The sequence below is a fragment of the Notolepis coatsorum genome, assembly GCF_963971535.1.
Source record: "Notolepis coatsorum genome assembly, chromosome: 1".
Taxonomy (NCBI): Eukaryota; Metazoa; Chordata; class Actinopteri; order Aulopiformes; family Paralepididae; genus Notolepis; species Notolepis coatsorum.
Window position 1 is genome coordinate 159756196 of NC_140165.1, and position 27041 is coordinate 159783236.

The window sequence follows — 27041 nt, forward strand, 5'->3', positions numbered from 1 at the left end:
TACCACCATATGACCGGCGTTAAAATACAGTCTATTAGCTATGCACAGTTCACGCAGGAGGCAAATGTATTCCTAATACCATTATTTATTGTTAACTTTTGTCAGACACAGCCACAATGTACAAAGGGATAGCACTAGAACTAGCAAACGCTTCCACACAACTCATACAATGCAAGGGGCATTGAGAACATAATAACTAACATTCTCACATAGCAAGTGAGAAAATTAAGAACAACTGTATTTCAGCAAATGTACTTAATTCTCTCTCTATCTTTCTCTCTCTCTCTCTCACTCTCTCTCTCTCTCTCTCTCTCTCTCTCTTTCTCTCACACAGCAAGCAATTGTCCGTCATTCTCTCTCACACTCACACACACACACACGCGCACACACACACACACACACACAATTATTTTGTTACAAAAACTTAATTTCCTGCATTCTGGTGCAGGAATTTTTGAATTTTTACCCTTTAAATGCCAGTGTTTGTGATGGGCATCACAAATTATTGTAAAAAAGAAAAGAAAACACATATTCAATACATTTTTGAATGTTTACCCTTTAAATGCCAGTTTGTGTGATGGCATCACAAATGATTGTTAAAAAAAACACACAAAAAGTAAAATATTTACAATATATCAAATGCAAAGTACATTTTTCTGGGGGGGGGGGGGTTATTACAGGCTAGGCATGTGTCAATGATTAGCAGCAACACATATTTTGATGGATTTTTTGTAATGTCAGATTTAACACCAACTCTTTTCAGAAAAGTGGGAGTATTTCATTTTTTATCTGACATTACAAGAAATCTAAAAATAAATGGTTATGATCAGGGCTGGAGTTGAATTAAAGATTTATGACTGTTTAGACTGCATTACTTTCTGTCACAGTGATCTCCTGGTTGTTCCCCACTTAGATTATCTAACTATCGCGCTGCCGCAACCAGAAACACTGGCCTGGCCGCGTGAATATTAAAGGCAACCAACTTGTGTTCGGCTTTTCTCTGATTGGCCGCGACCCCCCGCCCCCACGCGCAAGCAAGCGGCAGCCCCTCCCACGTCCCAAATGAAACCCAAGGAGCTAGCGGCAGCGCGGGCAACCAACTTGTGTACCACTACCAACCAACTTAAGCTGCTGTACCAACCAACTTGTGTTCAGCTGCGGTAGCAGTGGAGCGCTGCTGACTGATTATTATGTTTCGCGTTTTTAACAACCAACTACCAGATTCACTCGTCACTGTACATCACCTCTGAAGTATAAACAAAGCCCAGGGTTAGAAATTAACATTTTTTTTCAAGGGCTTTTTTTGCCCCCCTTAATTGATTTTCGGGGGCTTTTTTTTGTATTTCGGGGGCACTGAATTTTTATGATAAACGGTAGGGGTGGGACGGTTCACAAAATGGACGGTTTGGTTCGTATCACGATTTTGGGGTCACGGTTTTCAGTTCGATATACGTTAATCTTTATTAAAAAAAATTTAACACTCAAATCTAAACATGCTTCTCATTTATTAAAAATAAAAGGTTTACAGTGTTTACAGCCTTAAATAATGTTTGGCACACAAAGACCGAACCGACTGAAAAATATAGGCTACATTTGTCAAAGTATTAACTTAGTGCAAACAAACAATATGCTCAGCCAGCACTAGACTTTCCTTTCTTTAATTAATATAAACACACAAAAACAATGTCAACCATGTTTAAATTCCCTGATTGTCAGTTCTTAATGGAAAGATTCGTTTTCTGCTTGAAATTATTATGTTTCTGTCTACATTTATTTAGACTAACATTATTTAAATATTGAGTGCATCTGTGGTGGATTACGCAATTCGGTGAGTTGGAACTATCTATGGGTTGGCGCCGGGTCCCCACGGACATTTTAGTGTCACGCACCTTCAGCAATGTTATTATCAGCTCCGGTAACGTTAGGAGGTGATGGCATGCAGTGGGAAAGCGGCAATAGTCCCGGTTGGAGTTAATAAAACACAGTTGTATGTTAGCCTTCTTGGATGTTGAATAAACGCCTATCATTGTCTTTAAACACCCCACCTCTCAGACTCCCATTTCCTCCTCTGCTACAGTAGCTACGGTGACATTTCATTGACTGTACAGTATTAGCTTGCGGGCTGCGTCGGGCTACCATAGTTAAAACGTGCGTTGTGTTTACGAACTGCTATGGCAAGATGTGTGTAGGCCTATGTAATGTTAATGGCTATGTTTTTAAAGTCGTAATGAAGATTGATTTATATTGTGCGTGCCATTTTTACACAAACTGACTAGCACCTGGCTGGCTACAGTGCTGCTGCTGCTGCCTGCAGCCAGTGCAGAACACCGGCTCCGCCAAATGATTTTTTTTATTTGCGCGTCATCTGAACCGTACGATACAGACGCTCCATTACCGGATAAATATATATATAATTAGTAAACTGTCGGGGGCATTAAGTGCCCCCTTTAACTGATTTTCGAGGGCATTTTGTCCATTTTCAAGGGCATTATGCCCCAAGCCCCCGTTAATTTCGAACCCTGACAAAGCCCATACAGTTATGAAATGCGCTGAACTAGAAAGCGTAACGTTATTATGTTTCGCGTTTTTAACAACCAACTACCAGATTCACTCGTCACTGTACATCACTTCAGCTCCAGCAGCAGCAGCGGCCGCGCTCCGTTGAAGCCCTTCAATGACAGAGCTCTCATATTTTGCGAATGCATAAACTATATCTTAAATTATGGCTATGTGTCTAATATGGCTGTCGCTTATCAATGACTTCGCGACAGCCATATTAAACACTCACTGTACATCAGTGTGGAACTGTACGCTGTAACGTTATATGTTATTTCGCCCGTGGAGGCTGCTGAAGCCGTGAAGCGCCAGCGGGGCGACGCGTTGGTTTTTCCCCGGCTTCCGTGCGCCGCCCGCGGCTTGATCCAGCTTCAGCAGCAGCAGCGGCGGTGCTCTGTTGTAGGAAGCCCTTCGCTGACAGCGCTCTCATATTTTGCGAATGCATAAACTATATCTTAAATTATGGCTATGTGTCTAATATGGCTGTCGCTTATCAATGACTTCGCGAAAGCCATATTAGACACATCGCCATAATTTAAGATATAGTTTATGCATTCGCAAATATGAGAGCTCTGTCATTGAAGTGGGTGGTGGCAGCATTACTAACAGTAGCGATTTTTATTGTTTTGTCATGACCAAACATAATCCCAACATAGATAGGAGGTGTACTGTATGTCAAATGTCGGTCATCATCGCCATAATTTAAGATATAGTTTATGCATTCGCAAATATGAGAGCTCTGTCATTGAAGTGGGTGGTGGCAGCATTACTAACAGTAGCGATTTTTATTGTTTTGTCATGACCAAACATAATCCCAACATAGATAGGAGGTGTACTGTATGTCAAATGTCGGCCATGTGGTGGAAGAGTTTAGTACAGTCACACAACAGAACACCAGTGTTTCTAGTAGATATGTTTATTAATATAAATAAACACCTCTGTCTGAACTGGTTCGAGCAGCACGTTGGTTCGACCAGCGCTTCTGCCGCGTCTCTCAGCGGAAAAGGGCGTGTGCTAGGGCGGTCACGTGGCCGTGTGGCCAATCAGAGAAACGCTGAACGAAAAGCTGAACACAAGTTGGTTGCCTTTAATATTCACGCGGCCTGGCCTGCTTCTAAGTTCAGTGGCCTGACTGCAAAAAAAAAAATGTTTTCAAGTACCACCAGCAGTACCACCAAGTACCACTAGTGGTACGCGTACCACAGTTTGAGAACCACTGGCCTAATCTATGTCTTAAATTATGGCTATGTGTCTAATCTGCCCGTCGCTTATCAATGACTCATTTTCCAGTCAACATTGTCGAAGCGGATTGTTTTTTTATCGGTTCATTTCCGTTTTATAGCATTTTGAAAAGCCCTCGTTTTCAAGGAAAATTAAAAGATTCCGTGATAAACGCCCTGTACTGTAATATTCTAGAATGTTGTCATTTTTCGGCCTATTTATGAATCGTTTTCAAATAAACGCTAGATTATCGATAGTATATGTGTACGTATGCACGCTATATAGGCAAGCTGAAAATCGATTATCTTAGTTCCTGATCGCTCGCACAGCCACAGCCACACACACACATAGGGGAAAAGCTTATATCTCCGTGAAAACAGGTCTGATTATCCTAAGACTGGTCAAATAGATTCCTTACCTGAGATCAGATGGTATCCAAAAAGATTATTCCAATTCCTGATCGCCATTCCAAAAATCAATCCTTTTATTGATCCAATGCTACATACTGTAAACATATATTACACGCTGTTCTGAAGCTCCACAATGAATCCGATCGGCTCGGGGTACATGCGTGAGAAGTAAAATGTGGATTCCGGATATTTTTTTTCTCATCCATTTTCATTTCGTTAAGCGTGTGAACAACAAGTGTCACACCTTTCACCCTAGTCGCAGAACTGGACAGGTTAGGGTTACGGTTAGAGTTAGGGTTAGGGTTAGGGCAGGGGTCGGCAACCTGCGGCTCCGGAGCCGCATGCGGCTCTTTAGCCAATCAGCTGCGGCTCCCTGGCCAAAGAAATATAATAATAAAAAATAAAAAATAAAACATTTTAACTTTTTCTTTTCTTATTTTGGAGATCGATGTCATACTGTGACACTGAAATGAAAAAATATTTCATCAACTAAAATATTTCATCAACAAAAATATACAGTACGTCACACCCCGCGCCTCTCCCTGCCGTCTGCAAGTGGCTAATCTTTTCCGACCCCCCAGTAAGCTAACCATGGAGAAATCCAAAAAAATTTAAGTCTGAGGAAAAAACATGCCTGATATGTTGTGAGAAATGTACTTTTTATTTTATAGATTTTTCACAAATAAGGGAAGGACTCAAATAGAGCTGCATAGTTCAGGGTTTTATTTCAAAGTAGGTCTACAGACGCCAGTCTTTTTTCTCCTCTTCATAAGAGTTTGAGGTTTTCCTTTGTTATAACAGGTAAAAACAGCAATAAAAAGTCAACAATCGTGTTTTTGTTGCTTTATAATTCCATTAATGCAACAAACTGTGTGCTATAAGTATAAAGTATAATAAATCGCAAATTACTTTGGATATGCAATTGTCAGGCGTTTTATGCTAAATGTGGGGTATGCTTGGGGATAACTATATATAAAACGTTATACACTGTGTTATCTTCATTTTAAGGGTAAATTGGTTTTGCGGCTCCAGAGGATTTTTTTTGTGAGACGAGGGAAAATGTCTCTTTTGATAGTAAAGGTTGCTGACCCCTGGGTTAGGGTAACCCTAACCCTAACCCCCTAACCCCCTAACTCTAACCCTAATTTAAGAAATGGTTAAAATCCTGAAAACGAAAAAATATTCGATATGTATGGTGAGGACTGAAGTTAATAATGATATTCATGAAAGAAAATTGGAACAATACATGAAAAAGATATGTTTGACTGAGATCGCAGTTTCGGTCACTAGGGAGACAGGTAGTGGGTTTTTTGAAGGTTGACTTGAGGGTTAGTATTGTATGCATCTGTATGGAGTGGAGTTACTTACGTGGAGCTCCAGTGTACATGATGGAGAAGGTGTTGATTCCTATGGTGGTGGCGTAGAAGAGTGGCAGGGCGCGCAGGCCGTTGGGTACCGAGTCGTCCTGTGGAGAGAACACATAGCAGACCCCCGGTTACATGCGTGCTTGAGCACCTGCCCTTTTCACCCTCTGAGTCAAAAAGTGCCCTTATTTATATCACATTTTGTTTATTTTCTATTGAAATTCTATAAAATATGTGCTAATTATAGACACAAAACAACATGTTTTTGAGTTTGAGTTTTAAAGATTGCGTCCGCCCCACCCCCAAACAATTATCATCGTACCTTGTAATATGCTACTTTTTGTATCTGCTCACTCATCATACCTTGTAATATGCTACTTTTTGTATCTGCTCACTCATCATACCTTGTAATATGCTACTTTTTGTATCTGCTCACTCATCATACCTTGTAATATGCTATGTTTTGTATCTGCTCACTCATCATACCTTGCAATACTATGTTTTGTATCTGCTCACTCATCATACCTTGCAATACTATGTTTTGTATCTGCTCACTCATCATACCTTGCAATACTATGTTTTGTATCTGCTCACTCATCATACCTTGCAATACTATGTTTTGTATCTGCTCACTCATCATACCTTGCAATACTATGTTTTGTATCTGCTCACTCATCATACCTTGCAATACTATGTTTTGTATCTGCTCACTCATCATACCTTGCAATACTATGTTTTGTATCTGCTCACTCATCATACCTTGCAATACTATGTTTTGTATCTGCTCACTCATCATACCTTGCAATACTATGTTTTGTATCTGCTCACTCATCATACCTTGCAATACTATGTTTTGTATCTGCTCACTCATCATACCTTGTAATATGCTATGTTTTGTATCTGCTCACTCATCATACCTTGCAATACTATGTTTTGTATCTGCTCACTCATCATACCTTGCAATACTATGTTTTGTATCTGCTCACTCATCATACCTTGCAATACTATGTTTTGTATCTGCTCACTCATCATACCTTGCAATACTATGTTTTGTATCTGCTCACTCATCATACCTTGCAATACAATGTTTTGTATCTGCTCACTCATCATACCTTGCAATACAATGTTTTGTATCTGCTCACTCATCATACCTTGCAATACAATGTTTTGTATCTGCTCACTCATCATACCTTGTAATATGCTATGTTTTGTATCTGCTCACTCATCATACCTTGTAATATGCTATGTTTTGTATCTGCTCACTCATCATACCTTGTAATATGCTAAGTTTTGTATCTGCTCACTCATCATACCTTGTAATATGCTAAGTTTTGTATCTGCTACCTTGACTATAATTCACCATGTACTATTGCTAATCATCAGTTGTCCACCTCAGCACCAATGGACCTATCTCAAGCTCCTCTAATGTATCCTCTAATAAATAAGCTTCACATGAAGGTATAACCTGTAGGTAGGCCAGCGGTTCTCAAACTACGGGTTGCGACCCAAAGTGGGGTCGCGGGTAGGTGACAGCGCATTGGCAAAAAAAGAAAAACTCAGATGGAGTTTTCCATCCAGCAGTTGTGTGTATTTGCCATGTACACACTGTATTCCAATACACATCTCACTACATCCATTTTGTCGTTAGTTCATGCCGCCAGTTGAGTGCCGGCAACGCTATATAGCGTTTGTTTGTCGTATTTCTTTTTATTGGCTAGTGTCACGCTAGTGTTGCAGAGTCTCTCTGAGCTCAATTGGGAAGATACCGCCCCCTATCGTCTCTCCCTGTGGTACTGCACCCCATTAGTTTAGAATGATGATGGGGGGGGGGGGGGGCCAGTTTCCTCATTTTACTTTTCCGTCAAGCCAACTGAAGAATCCATTGTGATCGCCGACCATCAGAACAGCGTGGATTATGTATTTCCAGCACCCAACGCTGAATCAATAAACGCAATCGATATTTGGAATGGTGATCAGGAATTGGAATAATCTTTTTGGATAACATCTGATCTGAGGTAAGGAATCTATTTGACCAGTCTTGGAATAATCAGAGCTTTTTTCACAGAGATATCAGCGTGTCCCATAGTGTGTGTGTGTGTGTGGCTGTGATCGCTGATCAGGAAATGAAAGAATCGATATTTCAGCCCGCTTCTATAGCGTGCATAAGTACACATATACTATCGATAATCTAGCGTTTATTTGAAAACGATTCATAAATAGGCCGAAAAATGACAAAGTTTTTGTGTATGCCAGAATATTCCAGTAAATGCAGATTATCACGGAATCTTTATATTTTCCTTGAAAACGAGGGCTTTTCAAAATGCTATAAAACGGAAATGAAGCGATTAAAAAACAATCCGTTTCGACAATGTTGACTGCAAACAAGTCATTGATAAACGACGGGCAGATTAGACACATAGCCATAATTTAAGACAGAGATTATGCGTTCACAACGCTATCATTGAAGTGGGTGCCGGCATTCAACCACGTTTTACCATGTTAATGGCCGGCACTGAAAGTGTTAAGTGTGCGGTTACCAAAATAAATCCTAAATAAAATGGGGTCGTGGTATAAAAAAGTTTGAGAACCCCTGCTCTAGGCAAAACCCGTTTGGTGTTGTGCTTTGTTTACTTGTTTTGGTCTGGAGTTGAGTAAAGCATTATACTGTGACCTTATCCAGACCTCTCTTGACAGAGCCTGATGTGTGACCAGCAGTAGCAACCCCTCCCCTATCTCACTGAAATGCAACCCAAACATCAGATGAAAACAAAGGATTTAAACAAAGCGTAATACCATTACATTACAGATTATACCCTTAAGACTATTATTTACAAAATGACCAAGGAGTCTAGTTCTTGTAAATATTACAGTTTATGCCGGAGGACCTTTATATGCAAAGCGCATTTATATGACCAGCCATGTCACAGACTCATTCAGTCAGTAACTCAGTTAGCCACAGTGCCTCTAGTGGTGACTCGCAGGAAAGGTGCTTCACATCTCTGACACAATGTGTCCTTGTTTGTATATGTGTCATGTATATCCTGCCTGCCTGGACAATAGAATAATGCTATTCATACTTCTGTAATCTGATCCTGATCGTGTAATGTTACATTGTACAATATGAAGAGAAACCTTTCTTTATTTAGCAAAACGATCACTCCGTGCACTCCTGTCCCGATAATGATGTTGGGGGCTGGAGGTGGGGGTGTTAAGAGACAGTGTGTTAATGTATTGTTATGTGTATTTTGCTTGTCTCCTGTGTGTGTATATGTACAGCATTTCTGCCTGTCCTATGTGGTAGAGGGTCATAGTAGAACTAAGCTTCACTGTGTGTGTTGTGTACCATGGTTCTGTTTCCACTGTGTATAACGTTGTGTACCATGGTTCTGTTTCCACTGTGTATAATGTTGTGTACCATGGTTGTTTCCACTGTGTATAATGTTGTGTACCATGGTTCTGTTTCCCTTCAGTACTGCACTTCTATCCATTATTATAATTTTTTTTTAACTTTCAAATAAAGCTAACCCAACCAACCAAACTACCAACTAAACAATCAACCCAACTCGACTAGCCAACTAAATAACCAGCCAGCCAACCAACCAACCATCTAACTAACCTACCAACCAACCAACCAACTAACCTACCTACCATCTAACTAACCTACCAACCAACCAACCAACTAACCTACCTACCATCTAACTAACCTACCTACCAGCCAACCAGCGCAACAACCATCTAATTAACATACCTACCAGCCAACCAACCATCAAACTAACCTACCTACCAGCCAACCAACAATCTAACTAACCTACCTACCAGGCAACCAACCATCTAACTAACCTACCTACCAGCCAACCAACCATCTAACTAACCTACCTACCAGCCAACCAACCATCTACATAACCTACCAACCAGCCAACCAACCATCAAACTAACCTACCTACCAGCCAACCAACCATCAAACTAACCTACCTACCAGCCAATCAACCATCTAACTAACCTACCTACCAGCCAACCAACCATCAAACTAACCTACCTACCAGCCAACCAACCATCAAACTAACCTACCTACCAGCCAATCAACCATCTAACTAACCTACCTACCAGCCAACCAACCATCAAACTAACCTACCTACCAGCCAACCAACCATCAATCTAACCTACCTACCAGCCAACCAACCATCAAAACTAACCTACCTACCAGCCAATCAACCAACCAACCATCTAAGTAACTAACTAAGTAACTAACTAACTAACTAACTAACTAACTAACTAACTAACTAACTAACTAACTAACTAACTAACTAACTAACTAACTAACTAACTAACTAACTAACTAACCAGAATGACCAACTGACCAACAAACTATCCAACCAACTAATCAACCAGCTGACCAACTAACCCTAAGGAGTGCTATGAGACGGTCTCTAATAATAATAATAATAATAATAATAATAATAATAATAATAATAATAATAATAATAATAATAATAATAATAATATCTTAAATTTATATAGCGCCTTTCAGGAGACCCAAGGCGCTTAACAGCTAAGGGAGGGTGAAAGGGAACAACGTCACAACAAAATATTAACAAAAGGAAAGAAAGAAAGAAAACGAAAGAAAAAAGGGGAAATCAGGCAGAGTCATTTACAAATTTGGTGAAAAGGTGGGTTTTGAGTTGGGATTTGAAAGAGTGCAGGGATGTAGCACTACGGATGTTTGGAGGGAGTGAGTTCCAGAGGGTGGCTCTGGAAGGCTCTGGGACCAACAGTCCGCATGTTGGTGGTGGGGATGGAGAGGAGAGCTGCAGGATGGTGGTCAGGGATGATCTCAAACACGTTCTTCTACTGGGCCTGTCAGCGTTTCCATGTTACATAACCAGAGATCTGCTGCTGCTGTGTTGCCAAATCAAATGGATTTTTATCTGTATTGCTAAATCTGTGTGTGTGTGTGTGTGTGCGTGTGTGTGTGTGTGTGTGCATAGGGTGAGTGCGTGTGTATGAGTGAGAGAGAGAGACAGGGAGAGAGAACTAGAGCGAGAGTGTGCGCAGCCGCATATGTGTGCATGTGCTTGTTTGAACTTGTATGGTGAATTGTACAGGGTTTGAACTTCTGTTACATTGTACAGGGTTTGAACTTCTGTGTTACATTGTACAGGGTTTGAACTTCTGTGTTACATTGTAGTAATAAGACAGGAATGAGAATAGGACATTTGTGCAATAATACAATGTGCAATAATACAATGCAATAATACAAGTAATAATAATAACAGGTATATGTACATAAAGTTTACAAGAGCATGGTAAGACATGCTAAGGTCCTGCAATAGTGCAATACACAGTTAGCTACGGATGAGGCACTGGGTCTTATGTACACTACTATACAATGCTATACTATACAATCTACAGTTATACTATGTGTCCTTATGCTAGCTTGCTATATCCTTCTTGTTGTGAAGGGCCAGATTAAAACTGAGAATCTACATTTATTGTTTTATATACTTTGTATATTATTTATATATACACGGAATATCCCTTTACCTACGTTCAAACCAGAGTAATATTCGCTCTCCTTATTGGATAGCGCCCTAGGCTCCAGGCAGTCTCGCACTCAGACAGGTGCAATGGGCGAGTTTGGGGCATGTCAGAACATGCCCGGAGACAGTGTATTGATACCAGACAAGGACTGAGGTTGGGACTAGATATTCACTTAAGTATAAATACAGCGCAAGGTGCGCACACCGTGCTTAGCTTCGTGTCTTCGTTCAGTACCTTACCCACCTTCACCACGAGTCAACGTGCAGTGAAGTGAGCAACCTTGCGTCTAACAGAGCATTGAGAACCGCGTGCGAATAGAATGGTAAAAGTGTCAGAGTTTAATGAAGTAACGTTGAGTTCGACTTAATCTAATGTGAAGTAAATAGTCGTTCATTATTGTATATCGTGCAACCCAGTTCGTTCGTGTGTAGCATTGGACATGTGCGCAGGAGAATCGGCGTCGGCGATTGCAGAACCATTACTGGTTGGATTATATTGATTTGGAACGTGGTACCCGGAGAAGAGCATCGTTGATTTCCACTATCGTTTGGGATTCAACCTCGTGAGGATTACAACTCGGGCCGGCCTCGTGGACGGAGGCTGGCTGGCTGTCATCAATGCTGTCGAGCATCTGGATTACAATTATTACTTTGCTGCTGATCAAGGGAGTTTACAAGGACCGACTCCTGTACCTGGAGTCTCTTTATTCTTCATTGAATCAGACGGAGTACCCGAACATTCCTCTACCCTCCAGGCCTTACACCCCCGGAGGGAACCCATTGTCTCCAGTCGGTACCAGTGTTGCCCTATCTAGTTGCTACTATACGACAGGTGGTGTCAACTTAGACCCATCGTAGGATTCCTGCTATTCTTAGTGACTCATGCTATTGTTGGTGACCGTTGAGTGTGGGCGTGTGCAGCATGTGTGTGTGTGTGTTCATGCTAAAGTGACTGCTTAGTGTGTGAGCGTATACAGTGTGTGTGTTGTGTGTGTGCTCATGTGTGCTTGTGTGTGGAGAGTTCAGTGTTCAAGACTCTGATGGCCTGGGGGAAGAAGCTGAGCCGAAGTCTCTCTGTCCTAGTTGCTGGTGTTCGCAGGCGTTTGCCTGACCGCAGCAGCTTGAACAGGCTGTTGTTGGGGTGGTGAGGGTCTTTCATTATTCTGCAGGCTCTGGATTTGCACCTCTTGTTATATAAGGCCTGCAGGGGTGGTAGTGCAATACCCGTGGTTCTGTATCATAGTCGGTTCCGCTCGGCGTCACTCATGCACTGTCCTCGCACACGTGCACGCGCACTGAATAAAGACCACAATGTACCTTTAATCCCAATATTTGTCTGACCACACCCCTATCAGCTCACCTACATAAGCAGGTGTGTGGTCACCTGCTCTCCTCCTTTCTCGCTTTCACCACAAGGAAGTGCCTCGGTAGATCCCCACTTGACGTGATGTGATGGTAGGAGAAGAGTTGGAAAACGAGATACGTTGACATCATATCTTTATTTTCTCTCTCACTATATTCGATACGGCGATATTGTCTTCGTACTGGAGTGTCTGGAAGATGATGATCATTCTAAAAATCCTCCACCGGTTTTCGTATTGGGAGTTCGCGCCGCTACATGCTTTCCAACTGCAGTCCTTGCTGTGTGCTGGTTGCGGTAAAGGCACAGCTGGGCTGTAGGACGCGCCGCTGTTGTGAGAAGCGGTGGGTTCCAGGTTTGGTGAGTTATGTTTTTGCTGGCGAGCTCCACTTGTCTGTTAGTGCTATGGGGGCTAGTTGACAATGAATGTTTATGAAAACCGGCCCCAGACTAGGGTCTTTTGTTCAGCCTCTTAGGCGACGGCGGAAGACCCATTATAATTAACTAGTGGGCCACGACCAATAACACTGGTGATCCCTGTGTTTTCTGGACGAGTGGTTGTTTCTCTGTCACCGTGAGGCCCCTTCTTTCATAATACAAATGAGAGTATTCCCTCACGAGGAAATATGGGCATGGATGTTCGTTAGCGGAAGATCTGTGTTCAAGTCAGCTACAGGCCAGTTGGGTATTGTGCTGGCTCCGTCGGGTGTTGGTAAAATCACTGTTGTAAAACTGTGTTAACATCTTTCAGAACGGCGGCCTGTCTGAGTGATTGTTATATCATTGTGTACAAGTTCAGGTGATAGCTGCTTAGCTTACGTGCTAGTGGTGGCCTACTGTTAGCCAGTCAGCTGTTAGCTGCGGCGCTAGCCTGTTGTGATCACTAGGCTAGGAAACGTTAGCTTGCGTGCTAGTTATGGCCTACCTAGGCTAGGCTAGGAAACGTTAGCTTGCTGCTATCGGCCGAGTGCGGCCGTTAGCTTAATGCTACACTGTTGAACGTGCTTTGATTATAACATGTTTTAAACACTCTTGACTACGACGTCATCTTTGACAAAGGATGTTCGTCGAACCTGCCCTGAGCCAGGACGGCAAGGACCGTAGCGACGGGATGGAGCGGCGACGCTGCCCAGGTCGACAACACAGAACGGCTGTGTTTACTACGGTGCCTTGTTAGAGGCTGCAGTTTCGCTTGATCTGCGCTCAAGGTAGGCAAGGTCTGACCAGACCTTGAGCACGTCTTCTTGCTTTCCCTTCTAAATGTTTTGTAAATAACGATGTTTTCCAAAACGAGTGTTGCTGCACTACATTTAGGATACGATGCGAGTTATGTGTGAATTGTCTTGTCACTGGTATTTAGCTTCTCCATGCAAATCGGGTTGTTTGTTACAGATGTGAAAATTATCTGGTTTGTTGTGTTGAGAAACATCATGTGTTATGTACTGTGTACTCACAACTAAGGGGGTTAAACTAACCTATAAAGCTATGCTTAGTGACATATGAGTAAAGAATGATTCTTTTCTCAGCCTGTAATGACAATGAACAGTGTGTTCACATATTAACAGGTTTACCTGTTCAACTGGCCGTATTAAGGGTAAAGTAGGAGGGTTGTGTTTTCCCCCCAGTTCCCTGGGGACTTCTTCATCCTCCTCTCAGACATGTTGTTACACTACATTGTGTCACTGTGTGGTAGGGATACGATGTAACCCTTAGCTTGATTGCTTAGGTTGTGCTAAAACTGCTTGAGAAACTTTATTTTCCTAAAAGAAAAGATTGTTTGGTCGCTTTTCGTGTGTGCTTAGCAAGGCCTGTGGCCGATACTAATCGAGAATTATGTATTCTCTCATTATGAAAAACGGCGTTCCTCTGTAGAGTGTTTTTGCCATTTTTTGTAGGTGATGATGGGTTGCCTCCCTTCATTGGCTCCCAGTACGCTACAGGATAGATTTTAAGGTTCTCCTATTTGTTTTTAAAGCCCTTAATGGTCACACACCCTCCTACATCTCAGACCTCCTATCCCCCTATTCCAACACCAGGTCCCTCAGGTCAGCCGATCAGAGGCTCCTGACAGTCCGGAGGTCTAACCTCAAGCTCAGGGGGGGCCGTGCCTTTGCTATCGCAGCCCCTGAACTGTGGAACAGCATCCCCACCTCCATTAGGCTCGCCCCCTCGATAGATGCCTTCAAATCGAGGCTCAAAACCCACTTCTACCTACTAGCCTTTCCCGTTCACTGACTCATGCCCTGTTTTTCTATGTGTTTGCCTGTGTGCCCTCCCATAAAACGGAGTGTGATTGTTGTCTATATGTATCTTGTGTATCTACCCTCTGTACAGCACTTTGGTTGACACGCGTCATGTGAAATGTGCTTTATAAATACATTTGATTGATTGATTGATTGTGTGTGTGTCATGTGACCTACAACTGGGTTGGGCTGGCCACAGAAGCACATGTGTAAGTTTGGTACCGGGGCTCTTGGAGAGCCCTCTCTATTCTGTGTTTTTTCCTTAGTAAAAATCAGATAGCAGGTTAGCACATGCGCTGTGTGAAGCTGTTAGACGCTTCATGGAGCTGACTATGACTGTGTCATACTCTCTTTTTGTCATTACATCGTATCATGGGTGTGGGGTCGTAAAGGGGTGAACTGGTAACCTTTCCTCCCCCTTTTTTCTGTTGGTCAGGGGTAAACCCACCTATCCTTCAAGGTTCCTGTCATGTTGCGGTTCGGCACGTTACAGGGTGAGGGGGGGGGGGGGGGGGAGGGAGTTTCCTGGTCCCACGCCCTGGAATATTGGGCGTGTGCACCGCAGAAATTCCCCCGCCATAGAGTACGTCACTGTGCGCGTCTCTGTTGGTAGGACTTCTGTGTGCTGTTCAGGTCCATATGATGGATCTGTTTAAAACGGGGGGTGGTCAGGGCAAGAAGGAGTCCTACTCTATTGTGTGTGTATTCGATTCAATTCGATTATTGAGTGTGTATGGGTTCAGTGCCTCCTCCCCGGAGAGCCCTAAAACCAAACTTTTACATGGCTCAAGGTGCAATATATTCTTTTCAATCTGTACAGCTCGTGTGGGAAGTCTCTCTGGGGATTTCCGTCTCATCTCTATGGGAGGGTGGTGGAATGTAAAAATGTAAACAATTTTTACCCCCGGCCATGTAGACTGGGATACATACTGTTGGTGCTTCCTTCTTTTCTTTTAAAAAGAGTTGGAGTTAGGAAGTATCACACCCCTCTTGTCGTCCCCCTGGGCGCCTTAGGGATTCAATGACAGGTCTAAATAGCCTGTTCATTGATGTGGTTGTGTCCCGACGCACGCATAGTGCTAGCTCGGGGTGTTCTGTAATCAGGCGACTGACTGGCACGCCTTGGTTGCTTGGGGTTAAAACAGCGTTTTTATAAAGCAACTGGGATGGAGGTTTTTCCTCTTCCGACGACCTGTTTTGGTTGTCGACGGATTCTCGTTCATATCTGGGGGATGATGACGGAATGGATCTGAACATATGTAGAGGGGTCTCACGCCCTGGGGGTGGGCCACCGGGCGCGGTTCGCCCCGAACGTCTGGGTGGCGCCTTCTTTTCATGTTTAAGATCAACACGCATATCTGCCCCTTCTCCTGGAGTAGGCATGTCGGCGTGGTTAGGGCACGGGACTGGTTCTGGTCACGCTGGTCCGGATCAGTTGAACCCGTTGTCCGCCGGGGATGCAGATCTGCTGTTCTGGTACCCTGAGGGACTTGGGCTTTTTTCAGGGGGAAAAATGCCAGGTCGGTCCGGGTGTCACAGGGTTAAGCGCTATGGAGACCCTGGTTGGGTAAATTTTTTACTCAGCACTGTCGTAATGGCTTACGGCCATGCCAACCTGTACACGCTCGATCTCGTCAGATCTCGGCCGCTACACAGGTTGGTCCTGGTTAGTACTTGGTTGGGAGACCGCCTGGGAATACCAAGTACGGTGTGCTTGGGGCTGGTTCTCCATTCTTTTTCGCTCCTCTCTCACGCATGGCGAAGAGGGGCCTGTTGGGGTGGTCTTTGACCTCCTCTGGTGACCCTGTGCTTCCCGTATCGCCGGGCCCGGTCCGAAGTAATGTTTCGTCGACCCGTAGGCCTGGGTTAACCCTTTTTTGAAAACTGAAACACTTGTACTGCGGTATAGCCGGTGTATACCTGCAGGTGTGTTTTGGAGTTTTTTCTTGAGGGGTTATAGGAACAACCACCGCATTGGGTAACACCAAGGTGGTTGATTCCCTGGTGTGTTGGAGCAGTGTCAACTCCCGGGTTCACCGGTTGAGGTTGCCCCTGCACGTTCATGACGTCTGCCAATCGTGTCAGCCTTCTCTGCCTCAACCCCTCTGGGTGGGTTTTTTTTAAATGGAGGCTTGGTCATGCAACAACACCAGCATACGCCCCTTCCGCCGGGGCGGCTGTGTTCAGCTGTCCCCTCTGGCGCCTGTCTCGTCCGCAGTCTCCAGGCTAGGGTTAACAGCCTGTTGCCTGGTTTTTCCCCGGTGCGCTGCCTGCTTCCGTTGGTTAACCTTTTTTGTGTGCTTACGGCCATGCTGACTGCCTGTTCTGCAGGGTCAGTGTGCCAGGCGGTGTACTATTGGGGGGACAGGGCCCGCTCGGCTGAGGGGCCCTTGTCCGAATACGCTGGCGATGTGGGGGGCGGGGTCACTAAGTGCCCACCTGGTGGGGTCTTGATGCTGGCATCATGGACTTCTCCGGGCCCCCATTCCAGGGGGTCCAGTCCTTTTGGTGGGTCTGGGCCTTCCTTCGTGCTCCGCTGCTACTGCCTTGCCACGGGGTTGGGTTTGCCCTTGACCCTGTGATTCTGGGGGCAGTAACGAGGTTGTTCCCTCCGTTCGTTCCCGGGTGGCATGCGGGTTGTGCGTGTGTGTAGTCGTGGGGTCAGGCCACGGTCTGCTCACCCTGTGCGTTGAGTTGCTTGAGTGCCTCTTCGCACGGTCGGGTCCGTCGCCCTCCCGGGAAACCTCCAATAGGGGGGGTGCCCTCCATTAGGGAGGGTCGGGGGGGCTCGGCCCTCCCTGTTCTGATGGTTGTGGGGGGCCTTCAGCGGGGTGTATTTGTCGGCCGGTGGCTTTGCTCGGCCTCCCTATGTGCATGAGTGACGCCGAGCGGAACCGACTATGATACAGAACGTTAGGTTATGACTATAACCAAGTTCTGTTAATAGTGGTGACGCTCGGCGTCCGACACCACTGCAGCCCTTGATCTCACCTTGTGGTGAAAGCTTGGGAAGGAGGAGAGCAGGTGACCACACACCTGCTTATGTAGGTGAGCTGATAGGGGTGTGGTCAGACAAATATTGGGATTAAAGGTACATTGTGGTCTTTATTCAGTGCGCGTGCACGTGTGCGAGGACAGTGCATGAGTGACGCCGAGCGTCACCACTATTAACAGAACTTGGTTATAGTCATAACCTAACGTTAGCTCGGCTGAGTGCACCACTCTCTGTAGGGCCTTCTTGTCCTGTGCCATGCTGTTTCCATACCAGGCAGTGATGTTTCCAGTCAAGATGCTCTCTACAGCTCCGGAGTATCTTTCCCAATACTCTGAACTTCCTTAACTGTCTCAAGTGGTAGAGGCGCTGCTTCACCTTCTTTACGACTGAGTCTATGTGTGTTGTCCATGTCAGGTCCTCTGAGATGTGGACCCCCAGGTACTTGAAGCTGCTCACCCTGTCCACGATAGCCCCGTTTATCCTCAGTGGTGTGTGTGTCCCCTGCTGTGTTCTCCTAAAATCCACGATCAGCTCCTTGGTTTTACCAATGTTCAGGAGCAGGCTGTTGTCCTGGCACCAGCGTTCCAGTACCTCAACCTCCTCCCGGTAGGCCTTCTCGTCGTTGTCAGAGATCAGCCCCACCACCACTGTGTCGTCCGCAAACTTCACTATGGAGTTGGAGCTGAACTTGGCCACACAATCATGTGTGTATAGTGAATACAGCAGGGGGCTCAGAACACAGCCCTGGGGGGACCCGATACTCAGGGTGATGGTGTTGGAGGTCTGACCCCCCACCCTGACTGCCTGGGGCCTTTCACTCAGAGAGTCCAGTATCCAGGCGCTCAGAGCGGGGCTCAGACCCAGCTCGATCAGCTTGTCCACCAGTCTGGTGTGGACTATGGTGTTGAACGCTGAGCTATAGTCAATGAACAACAGTCTCACATAGCCCCCCTTCTGGCAGTCTAGGTGAGAGAGGGTGCTGTGCAGTACTTGGGAGACCGCATCGTTTGGCCTGTATGCAAATTGCATAGGGTCCATATCACTGGGGAGGGAGGCACAAATGTAATCCTTAACCAGACTCTCAAAACACTTCATGACCACAGAGGTGAGTGCCACCGGTCTGTAGTCATTAAGACCTGTTGGGGAGGATTTCTTTGGTACCGGTATTATAGTACATTTACATTTAGTCATTTAGCTGACGCTTTTATCCAAAGCGACTTACAAGTTCTGTACGACAAGTCATCAGGAAGGTAGTAGACACCTTGAAACAGGCAGGGACCACGGACTCAGCCAGGGATAGATTAAATATGGTGGTGAACACAGGGGATAGCTGGTTAGCAAGGACTTAAGTATACGTCCTGTTATCCCATCTGGGCCAGCTGCCTTTCTGGTGTTGAGAGAGCCGAAGCTAATGCTATCGCATTTAAGTTAGCTATAGAGGCTAAACTTGAAGACATCAATGCACAGGCTGTAGTACAATCCGATCGCATAACGGCGGTTGCAAATACTGGGATCGAATACTCACTGAAACAATAGGAGAAGAATAAGGAAATATTTGAGAATATCGCCGAAGTATCGAAGGAGATGCAAGTGGGGGACAAACAGCTTTGGCAGATGATCCAGGACAACAAAGAGGAAAACACGATCAGATTGCTCGAAATCGAACGTCACGCCCGCAGATTTAACCTCCGTATAGTGGGTTTGGATGAATCAATCAAATGCACAGATGCCACGTTTGCTGCAGTGCTAGTCGAAATTCTAGGTCCTGAAATCCTACCTACAGAACCGATAGTGGACAAACGCTACAGAATAGGCACCGTAAATTACAACAACAACAAGGAAAGAGTGATCATTGCTAGCCTACGGGAAACTGGAACAAGAGACACGATCATCAGGGAATCACGCAAGAAATGGGGAAAACTGATATACAAAGGGAAAAAAGTGTGGTTCTATGAGGACATGTGCAAGGAAGCCATAACTCTACGGGCCCGCTACAAGGATGTAGTACATCAGCTCTATGAGAAAGGTAGACACCCCGTCCTACGGTATCCAGCTATTCTTTCCATTGTGGAGGGATATGGAAAGAGTTTCGTGCTACGTTCGCTTGAGGCGGCAGAAGATTACATGAAGAATATAAAAAGTGGATGACAAGATTCATCTTTTCTGGATAGCTTTACAATCGCATGGACATCAAAAACGGCATCATACAAGCTTTTGACAACATTGAGGGATAAGTAATTTAATATAAAACGCTAAACACCATATATATATAGATTCATGGTAATATGCAGGTCATGATTTGATACCGACTATTTTGGAACATTCTAGAATTTTCTATTTTCTTTTTTTTACTTGAAGGCTATGAGTCATAATGGAATATACTGGAATACACTGGATTATTATTGTTCTATGACACGAGGAATGTACTGGAACATTACAACAACAATCTGCAAGTCATGAGCGGCTGACAGCATTCTGGAATACAATGCCTTTTTCAATGATGGCCCCGGAAAATAACAACGATATCAGACTTGGTCATGAAATAGATGTGAAGAACAACGACCACCATAACAGATTAATGATCACTCTTGACGGGGGACGATCTGCATACAAGTATTTAAAAATCTCCTTGTCATTTAGATGTGTAAACATGCAAAGTTATTTAAAAAAAAAATAAAAAAAAGGGGGGGGGGGATTCTAAGTAGTTATTCCCTGACTTTATGGGTTTCAATAGCTAATTCTAAACATCATTATTTCTTATTCTTTATTTCTTTATTCTGAAATGTTCTAACACCAATACATGTTAGTAGAAGGTTTAAAAAAAAATTTAAAAAATTAAAAGTTTAAATGAGTATACTAACTGAGGTATATTTTTCATTTTGTTTAATTACATTAACGGGAGAGTGGCTTGGCCACAGGTGACATTCTATTAAATTAGAATTAAAAGTATAGATTCTATGGTATACATAGGAAAGTTTAGGATAAATTGCTCATTCTGGGCTGACCGGAGGTGCAGGATAGGAAGAAGTTGTACGCGAAGGAGGTATCAAATAGGTACCTTGTGCGGCTCTGTAAGGGAGGGGGGATCAGGGGTTTATTTGTATATATGTATGTTTTTATGCTCGGCTCTCAACGGGACCTCAATAGTAGGATGTAAATCCATTGTGAATTCGCACTCCAGAAGTATTACCAACCAATACAAAACAATATGTATAGATTATGGCTAGTTTGAATATAATGATCTGGAATACTGGGGGAATAAATAATCAACATAAACGCAAAAGCGTGCTCACATTGATGAAAAACAAATGTGTGGCACATGATGTGGCTCTTTTAAGCGAAACGCACATTTTAGTGAAAGACAAAGCTACGTTAGCGGACAACATATACCATAACATTAGTCACTCTTCCTTTGGAACGAGAACCCGTGGAGTTGCTATAGTCGTGAAACGGAAGTTGAATATTGAATTGAAGGGAGTATGGTCTGATGCAGATGGTCGGATAACCATAGCTAAGATTGTACACAGGAATAGGAAAATAGCGTTGGTAGCGGTATATGCCCCAAATCTATACGAAGCTAATTTCTACACTACACTTACCAGAACAATGTTAGACCTTCCAGAATACTCATTTATAATTGGTGCAGATTTTAATGCCATTTGGGATCCTGGGTTGGATAAATCTTATCCCACCTTTTCCAACGAACAAAAAAATTAATCTAATGCGTTAAAGGATTGGTCGAAGAATACAGGTGTAAATGATCTATGGCGATCACTCAACCCCACGACCCGGAAGTACTCTTGTCGATCTGCAAGACATAACACACTTTCCAGAATAGATTATGTTTTTGCAACCCAGAGACTATTTGATAACTATGAAGTGGAAATGGTACCCAATGCATTATCAGATCACTGTTATTTACTCCTAAAAGGATCATTTGGTATACTGTCATTAAGATGGCGATTTAACACGATACTGCTGAATAACAAGGAATTCATTACACAACTCAAAAAAGCTCTTTCAGTATTCCTACTAGAGAATGCGAAATCGGTGCCGGACCCCAGAATATTATGTATGTCGGTAAAGGGATTGATCAAGGATTTTACTGGGTGCTTTTCTTCCAAATTACGCAAAAATCGTTTCTCAAAACTGGCAGGGCTGGAACCGCTTTACTCTACGTTATTTTCTTCCTTACAATATAACTACCGGTACTCGGTTCGACTGGAAAATAAAATTAATGTGGTAAAAAAAGAGATTAATGCTATTTATAAACAACAATCTGAAGTACAAATACGTAGCACAAGACAACAAAATTATTCTCAAGGTTCTAAACCAAGTCACCTACTAGCTATGCGATTAAGAGTCAACGCAAAATTTGCAGATATAACTACAATTAAAGCACAACAAGGACTTGTTACAGACACTAAAAAAATCAACAAGACATTCAAAGAGTTCTACTCCAACTTGTATAAATCAGAAACGACCTTCGATCAAAACAAAATGGACAAATATCTTAATCAAATTAAACTCCCTAAACTATCAGAGGATGACGCTAAACAGTTAGAAACACCCATCACACTAGATGAACTCAGGGAGGCCATATCTGAAATGAAAAGTGGTAGGGCTCCAGGAAGAGATGGTATCCCACCAGAAATGTACCTCTCATGTTGGGACGTAATTGGACCCCTATTACTTAATATGATTTTATACTCAATCAAGGAGGGGAACTTCCATAAGAACGACAATATTGCAATCATAACAGTCCTCCTTAAAAAAGACAAAGACCCCACCGAGTGCGGTAGTTATAGACCCTTAAGCCTCCTCGGAACCGATATCAAACTGTACTTCTAAGGTATTAGCCATCAGACTTCAAAAGCATATGACGTCTTTGGTTCATCCGGATCAGACTGGCTTCATAAGAGGCCGCTTGATCACGGATAACATAAGACGATTACTACACGTACTAGATGCCAGCAAGGACGACACCACACCTAAGGCGATGCTGTCCCTGGATGCGATGAAAGCTTTTGATAGGTTGGAATGGTCGTATCTATGGGCAGTATTAGAAAGGATGGGGTTAGGAAAAGGATTCATTGATATGATTAAAGTATTATACAAAGACTGATCGGCCATGATTACAACAGGTATAATCACCTCCGAAATCTTTCCGGTATCACGCTCTTCTAGACAGGGTTGCCCTCTTAGTCCCGGACTATTCGATTTATCATTAGAGCCTTTAGCACAATATATAAGACAATCCCAATTCATAGAACCAATCGTAATCAAGGGCACACAACACAAAATTAGTTTATATGCGGACGACGTAATACTGTTCATGCAAAACCCTAACACCGCAATGCCTCATCTTCTCAAGTTGATTGATGACTTTGGCGATCTATCGGGATTTAAGATAAATTGGCCAAAGTCGGCTTTCCTTCCACTTAACGCCCCTGCAAAAAATATACTCCTTCCAGTAGAAATACCAATGGTTAAACACTTTAGATGTTTGGGAGTTGAAGTATTCCCTACCATAAGCCAAACGGTGAAGCACAATTACATAGAAATCCAAAATAAAATAAAATACGACTTTGACAGGTGGTCAAAACTTAAAAACTCAGTACAGGCACGGGTTTCAATAGTTAAGATGGATGTCTTACCTAGAATCAACTTCATCAGCTCAATGCTACCGTTACACTCTTCCGCATACAAATCTATTTGGAATAACAAACCACCACGTATAAAAAGATCCACCGCACAGAGAAACAAAGCCGACGGAGGTATGGCATTTCCATATTTTTTCCACTACTTTAAGGCGTACACTTTAAGACCACTGACAACCTGGTTTGATCCCCAAGCATCAGTATCCTGGAGAAATTTAGAAGTAAATATAGTAGCACCACATAGACTGCAGGACATAGTATACACCAAATGATCAATTAAGCAATGCGAACTGGAATTTGGCCCCATTATTACTCATGTGATCCGGATATGGCGTGAAACACAAAAAAAATATTCTAACCCACATAAATGGCATAATCATACTACCTTCCCATTCAATAACAATGCACTCCTGATTGGAAAACGACCTATAAGATTCCCTAGATGGGAAAAGCAGGGCATACACACATTAGGAGATGTTTTCAACAAACAGGGTTTTTGTAGTTATGAGGAAATACACATTTTTTTTTATCTCACCAGTTCCACATATTATTTTTACGCACAGTTATTGTTATGTTTGAAGGCTCATGGTGTCCCATTAAGGATACCAATTGAACACCACAGATACCACAAATTCTTCTATGAAAGAGAGACATCGAGAGGTTTTGTATCAGATTTTTATCATCAATTACTAACGTCCTCGTATGAAATCCTCCACCTAGACTCAGTCTGGAGGAGGGATATACCAGACCTGGAAATACATTTTGATTGGCAAGAAGCCTGGGCAAATGTTGGACTTGCGTCACGTAACCCGGACCATCAACAAATCAATCTTAACTATATTCATAGGACATACCTGACTCCTATAAGACTGAACAGAATGGGTCTTAAACAAGACTCCAGATGCTCCTTATGTACAAATGGGGATGAGGGTACATTTATGCACATGTACTGGGATTGCCCACCAGTTAAGATATTCTGGAAAGAAGTGACCCAGCAATTATCAAATCTCTGAACTCTGAATATACCTGTACACCCCTCTGTATTACTGTTGAATGATGTTTTCGAGTTTGCAGTCCCTATACAGCTAAAGAGATTGGTTTTATCTGGTATCACAGTGGCTAAAAAGCTGATAGCATCACGATGGTTTCAACCGGAAAAAATTTGCCGGAAGGTCTGGATTCTTACATATCTCGAAGTGATTTATCTAGAAATATCTACAGCAAGAATTTTGGGTCTCAGTGAATCCAAAATTACAAGGTGGTTAGAAGTGGTGGAGAGAATAAAAACTAGCATTTGAATGGTAGTGCCTGGTTAGGAGCGAATGATGATGGATGGATTATCCAAGGGGGGGGCCCGGGGGGGGGGGGGAGCGAGCGAGAGCATATGTGTATAGGGTATTAGATAGCAAGTATTAGGTGTATACCTTGTATATTACATTTATTTAAATGGTAATTTCATTGGATGTGCACTGTTAACACTTTGGTTGCCTAAGGTTAAATTAATGATATACCATAGATTGCCAGCGCTATTTGTCTATGGAGAAAGTCCCCTTCTTTGCAGGGCTATAACTTTTTAAATTCTATTGCTACATTGCCATTATTAGGGCCCATTCAAAGTCCTATATGTATTGTTCATTGTGTAGCAACGTTAAACTTTTTCATTCACATATTCATAGTAAAGTATGGTCTAATGTATAAGTATGTTTTCATCTCTTTCTGCAGCTTTCTCCAGAACGTGATATATAGCCCAAATGCATTATATTGATGATGAAATACAGTTTGATGGCAATCAGCGCGATATAAAAAATTCCAACTAGACGTACTTCTAGAAGTTACTACACGTCATCTGATGTTGACCGGATGGGCGAGGGGGCGTTTATAATTCCGTGGGCAGCGTTATACCAATCATCTAATGTGGGTCAAATGTTGATAATATCAGTTATTATCGAAGACGGTAACGTTACACGCTGAAACTCACCCCAGTCTCCGCGCGCCGTTGGGCGATCATCGTCGAGTAGAAATTTTATCATTATGGGATATATTATTACCCGGTCCATCTCCAGCTTGTATAATGGTATATACGTCCAAATCATGTTGTTTATCGAGTTATTGGCAATCGATCGCTATGTAGAGTGACGAGCTAGAGTGCCGGAACCTATACCGAGTGGCCGGAAGCAATACGGACGTCTAGCAAAACCTCTACTGCGCTTCCTGTTAAGCGGTTGCGCAGATCGGCCACCAGATGGCGCTCCTGAACCGCCAGAGAGCTCAGTGGGTCCTGCTGGTGGATCTCAGGCCAGCGGAGGGACATTATGAATCCGATCGCAGATTTTTGAAATATTGATATAAGGACGCTGTACAGCGTCCCCCGGCAACTTTAGCATGGCCAGCAAAGACGTGAGAAGACGTGTCCCGGCACTCAAAGTGTTAATTAATGCTTGTATATCTAATTTTATGTTGTTATGTTTATGTTTATGTTTGTTTAAAAAAAAAAAAAAACATAATGATATTGCCTTGTTATCTATAACATAATTATATTGCCTTGTTATCTATAACATAATGATATTGCCTTGTTATCTATAACATAATGATATTGCCTTGTTATCTATAACATAATGATATTGCCTTGTTATCTATAACATAATGCTATTGCCTTGTTATCTATAACATAATGCTATTGCCTTGTTATCTATAACATAATGCTATTGCCTTGTTATCTATAACATAATGCTATTGCCCTATTATCTATAACATAATGATATTGCCTTGTTATCTATAACATAATGATATTGCCTTGTTATCTATAACATAATGCTATTGCCTTGTTATCTATAACATGTTATGTTATAGTCTAGAGCTGTTTTAACATTGATTCTACCGCTGCTTTTCACCCACTGAATGATTATTACACTGTGATTATTGTACTGTAAATAAGTGCCATTTTATTGTTGCTTCTGATGCTATTTTTATTGCGTTCTTTTTTTGTCCCACTTTTGTCCTAAATTGCTGCAAGGCAGAGGAGCCACGAACAAATACCCCACTATCCTATGGGACAATTGAAGAAAATGATCACAAACCGCCCTACCTCAGTGGGTAACTGTTTTTAATTTGATCTCTCTTTTTTTGTTTTGTTTCTTCTCTTTTCACCAATGCCAGGCCTAACGTTACATAAGTCCTGCCATTGCCCTTGACCAAGGTGAACTTCCCCAAGGGGATCAATAAAGGAATATTATCTCATCTCACTGGCATTACAACTGGAGTTGTTCCCCAGGTGCCTGGCTGTGGCTCCACTGCTCCTGAGTGGTTAGGAGGTCAAATGTGAAGGAATAATTTCCCCACAGGCCTTAATAACTTAACTTAAAGTAATAATCCTGAACATTTTCATATAAATACATTTATTTTTTTGCCGCTCTCTATCGTCAATCCATATAACACAATAGTAATTTGAGATGTACCCAGTTCATGAATGCTTTTATATTTGCTGTTCTGGGCTGTTCTAAACACTGGTTGTCTGGTAAGAGATTCTCAGGAAAATCTGCCGGCATGTGGGAAGTGGTACATTTTACATCACCAACAGCAGTTTGTTTGAAATGAATAGAAGACTAAATCAGTAGTTAGCATGAATTTTCAAGATGGAAAGCAAGTCAGTAGAGAGCAAAAATCACCAATAGATGTCGCCAAAATGTACAAACATT

The 27041-nt window shown here is 42.9% G+C and overlaps 1 protein-coding gene across 5 annotated transcripts in view; it reads right to left on the bottom strand.

Annotated features, from left to right (window-relative positions):
• slc20a2 (solute carrier family 20 member 2) overlaps positions 1-27041 on the bottom strand; it is a gene marked incomplete at its 3' end in the record, with an annotated part of 192973 nt that overhangs the window by 29256 nt on the left and 136676 nt on the right. For all 5 annotated transcript variants that reach the window (XM_084330475.1, XM_084330473.1, XM_084330474.1 and 2 more), the window contains exon 5: positions 5556-5652. In XM_084330475.1, coding sequence (XP_084186601.1) covers positions 5556-5652 — 97 coding nt within the window. The remainder of the gene's footprint in view (positions 1-5555; positions 5653-27041) is intronic.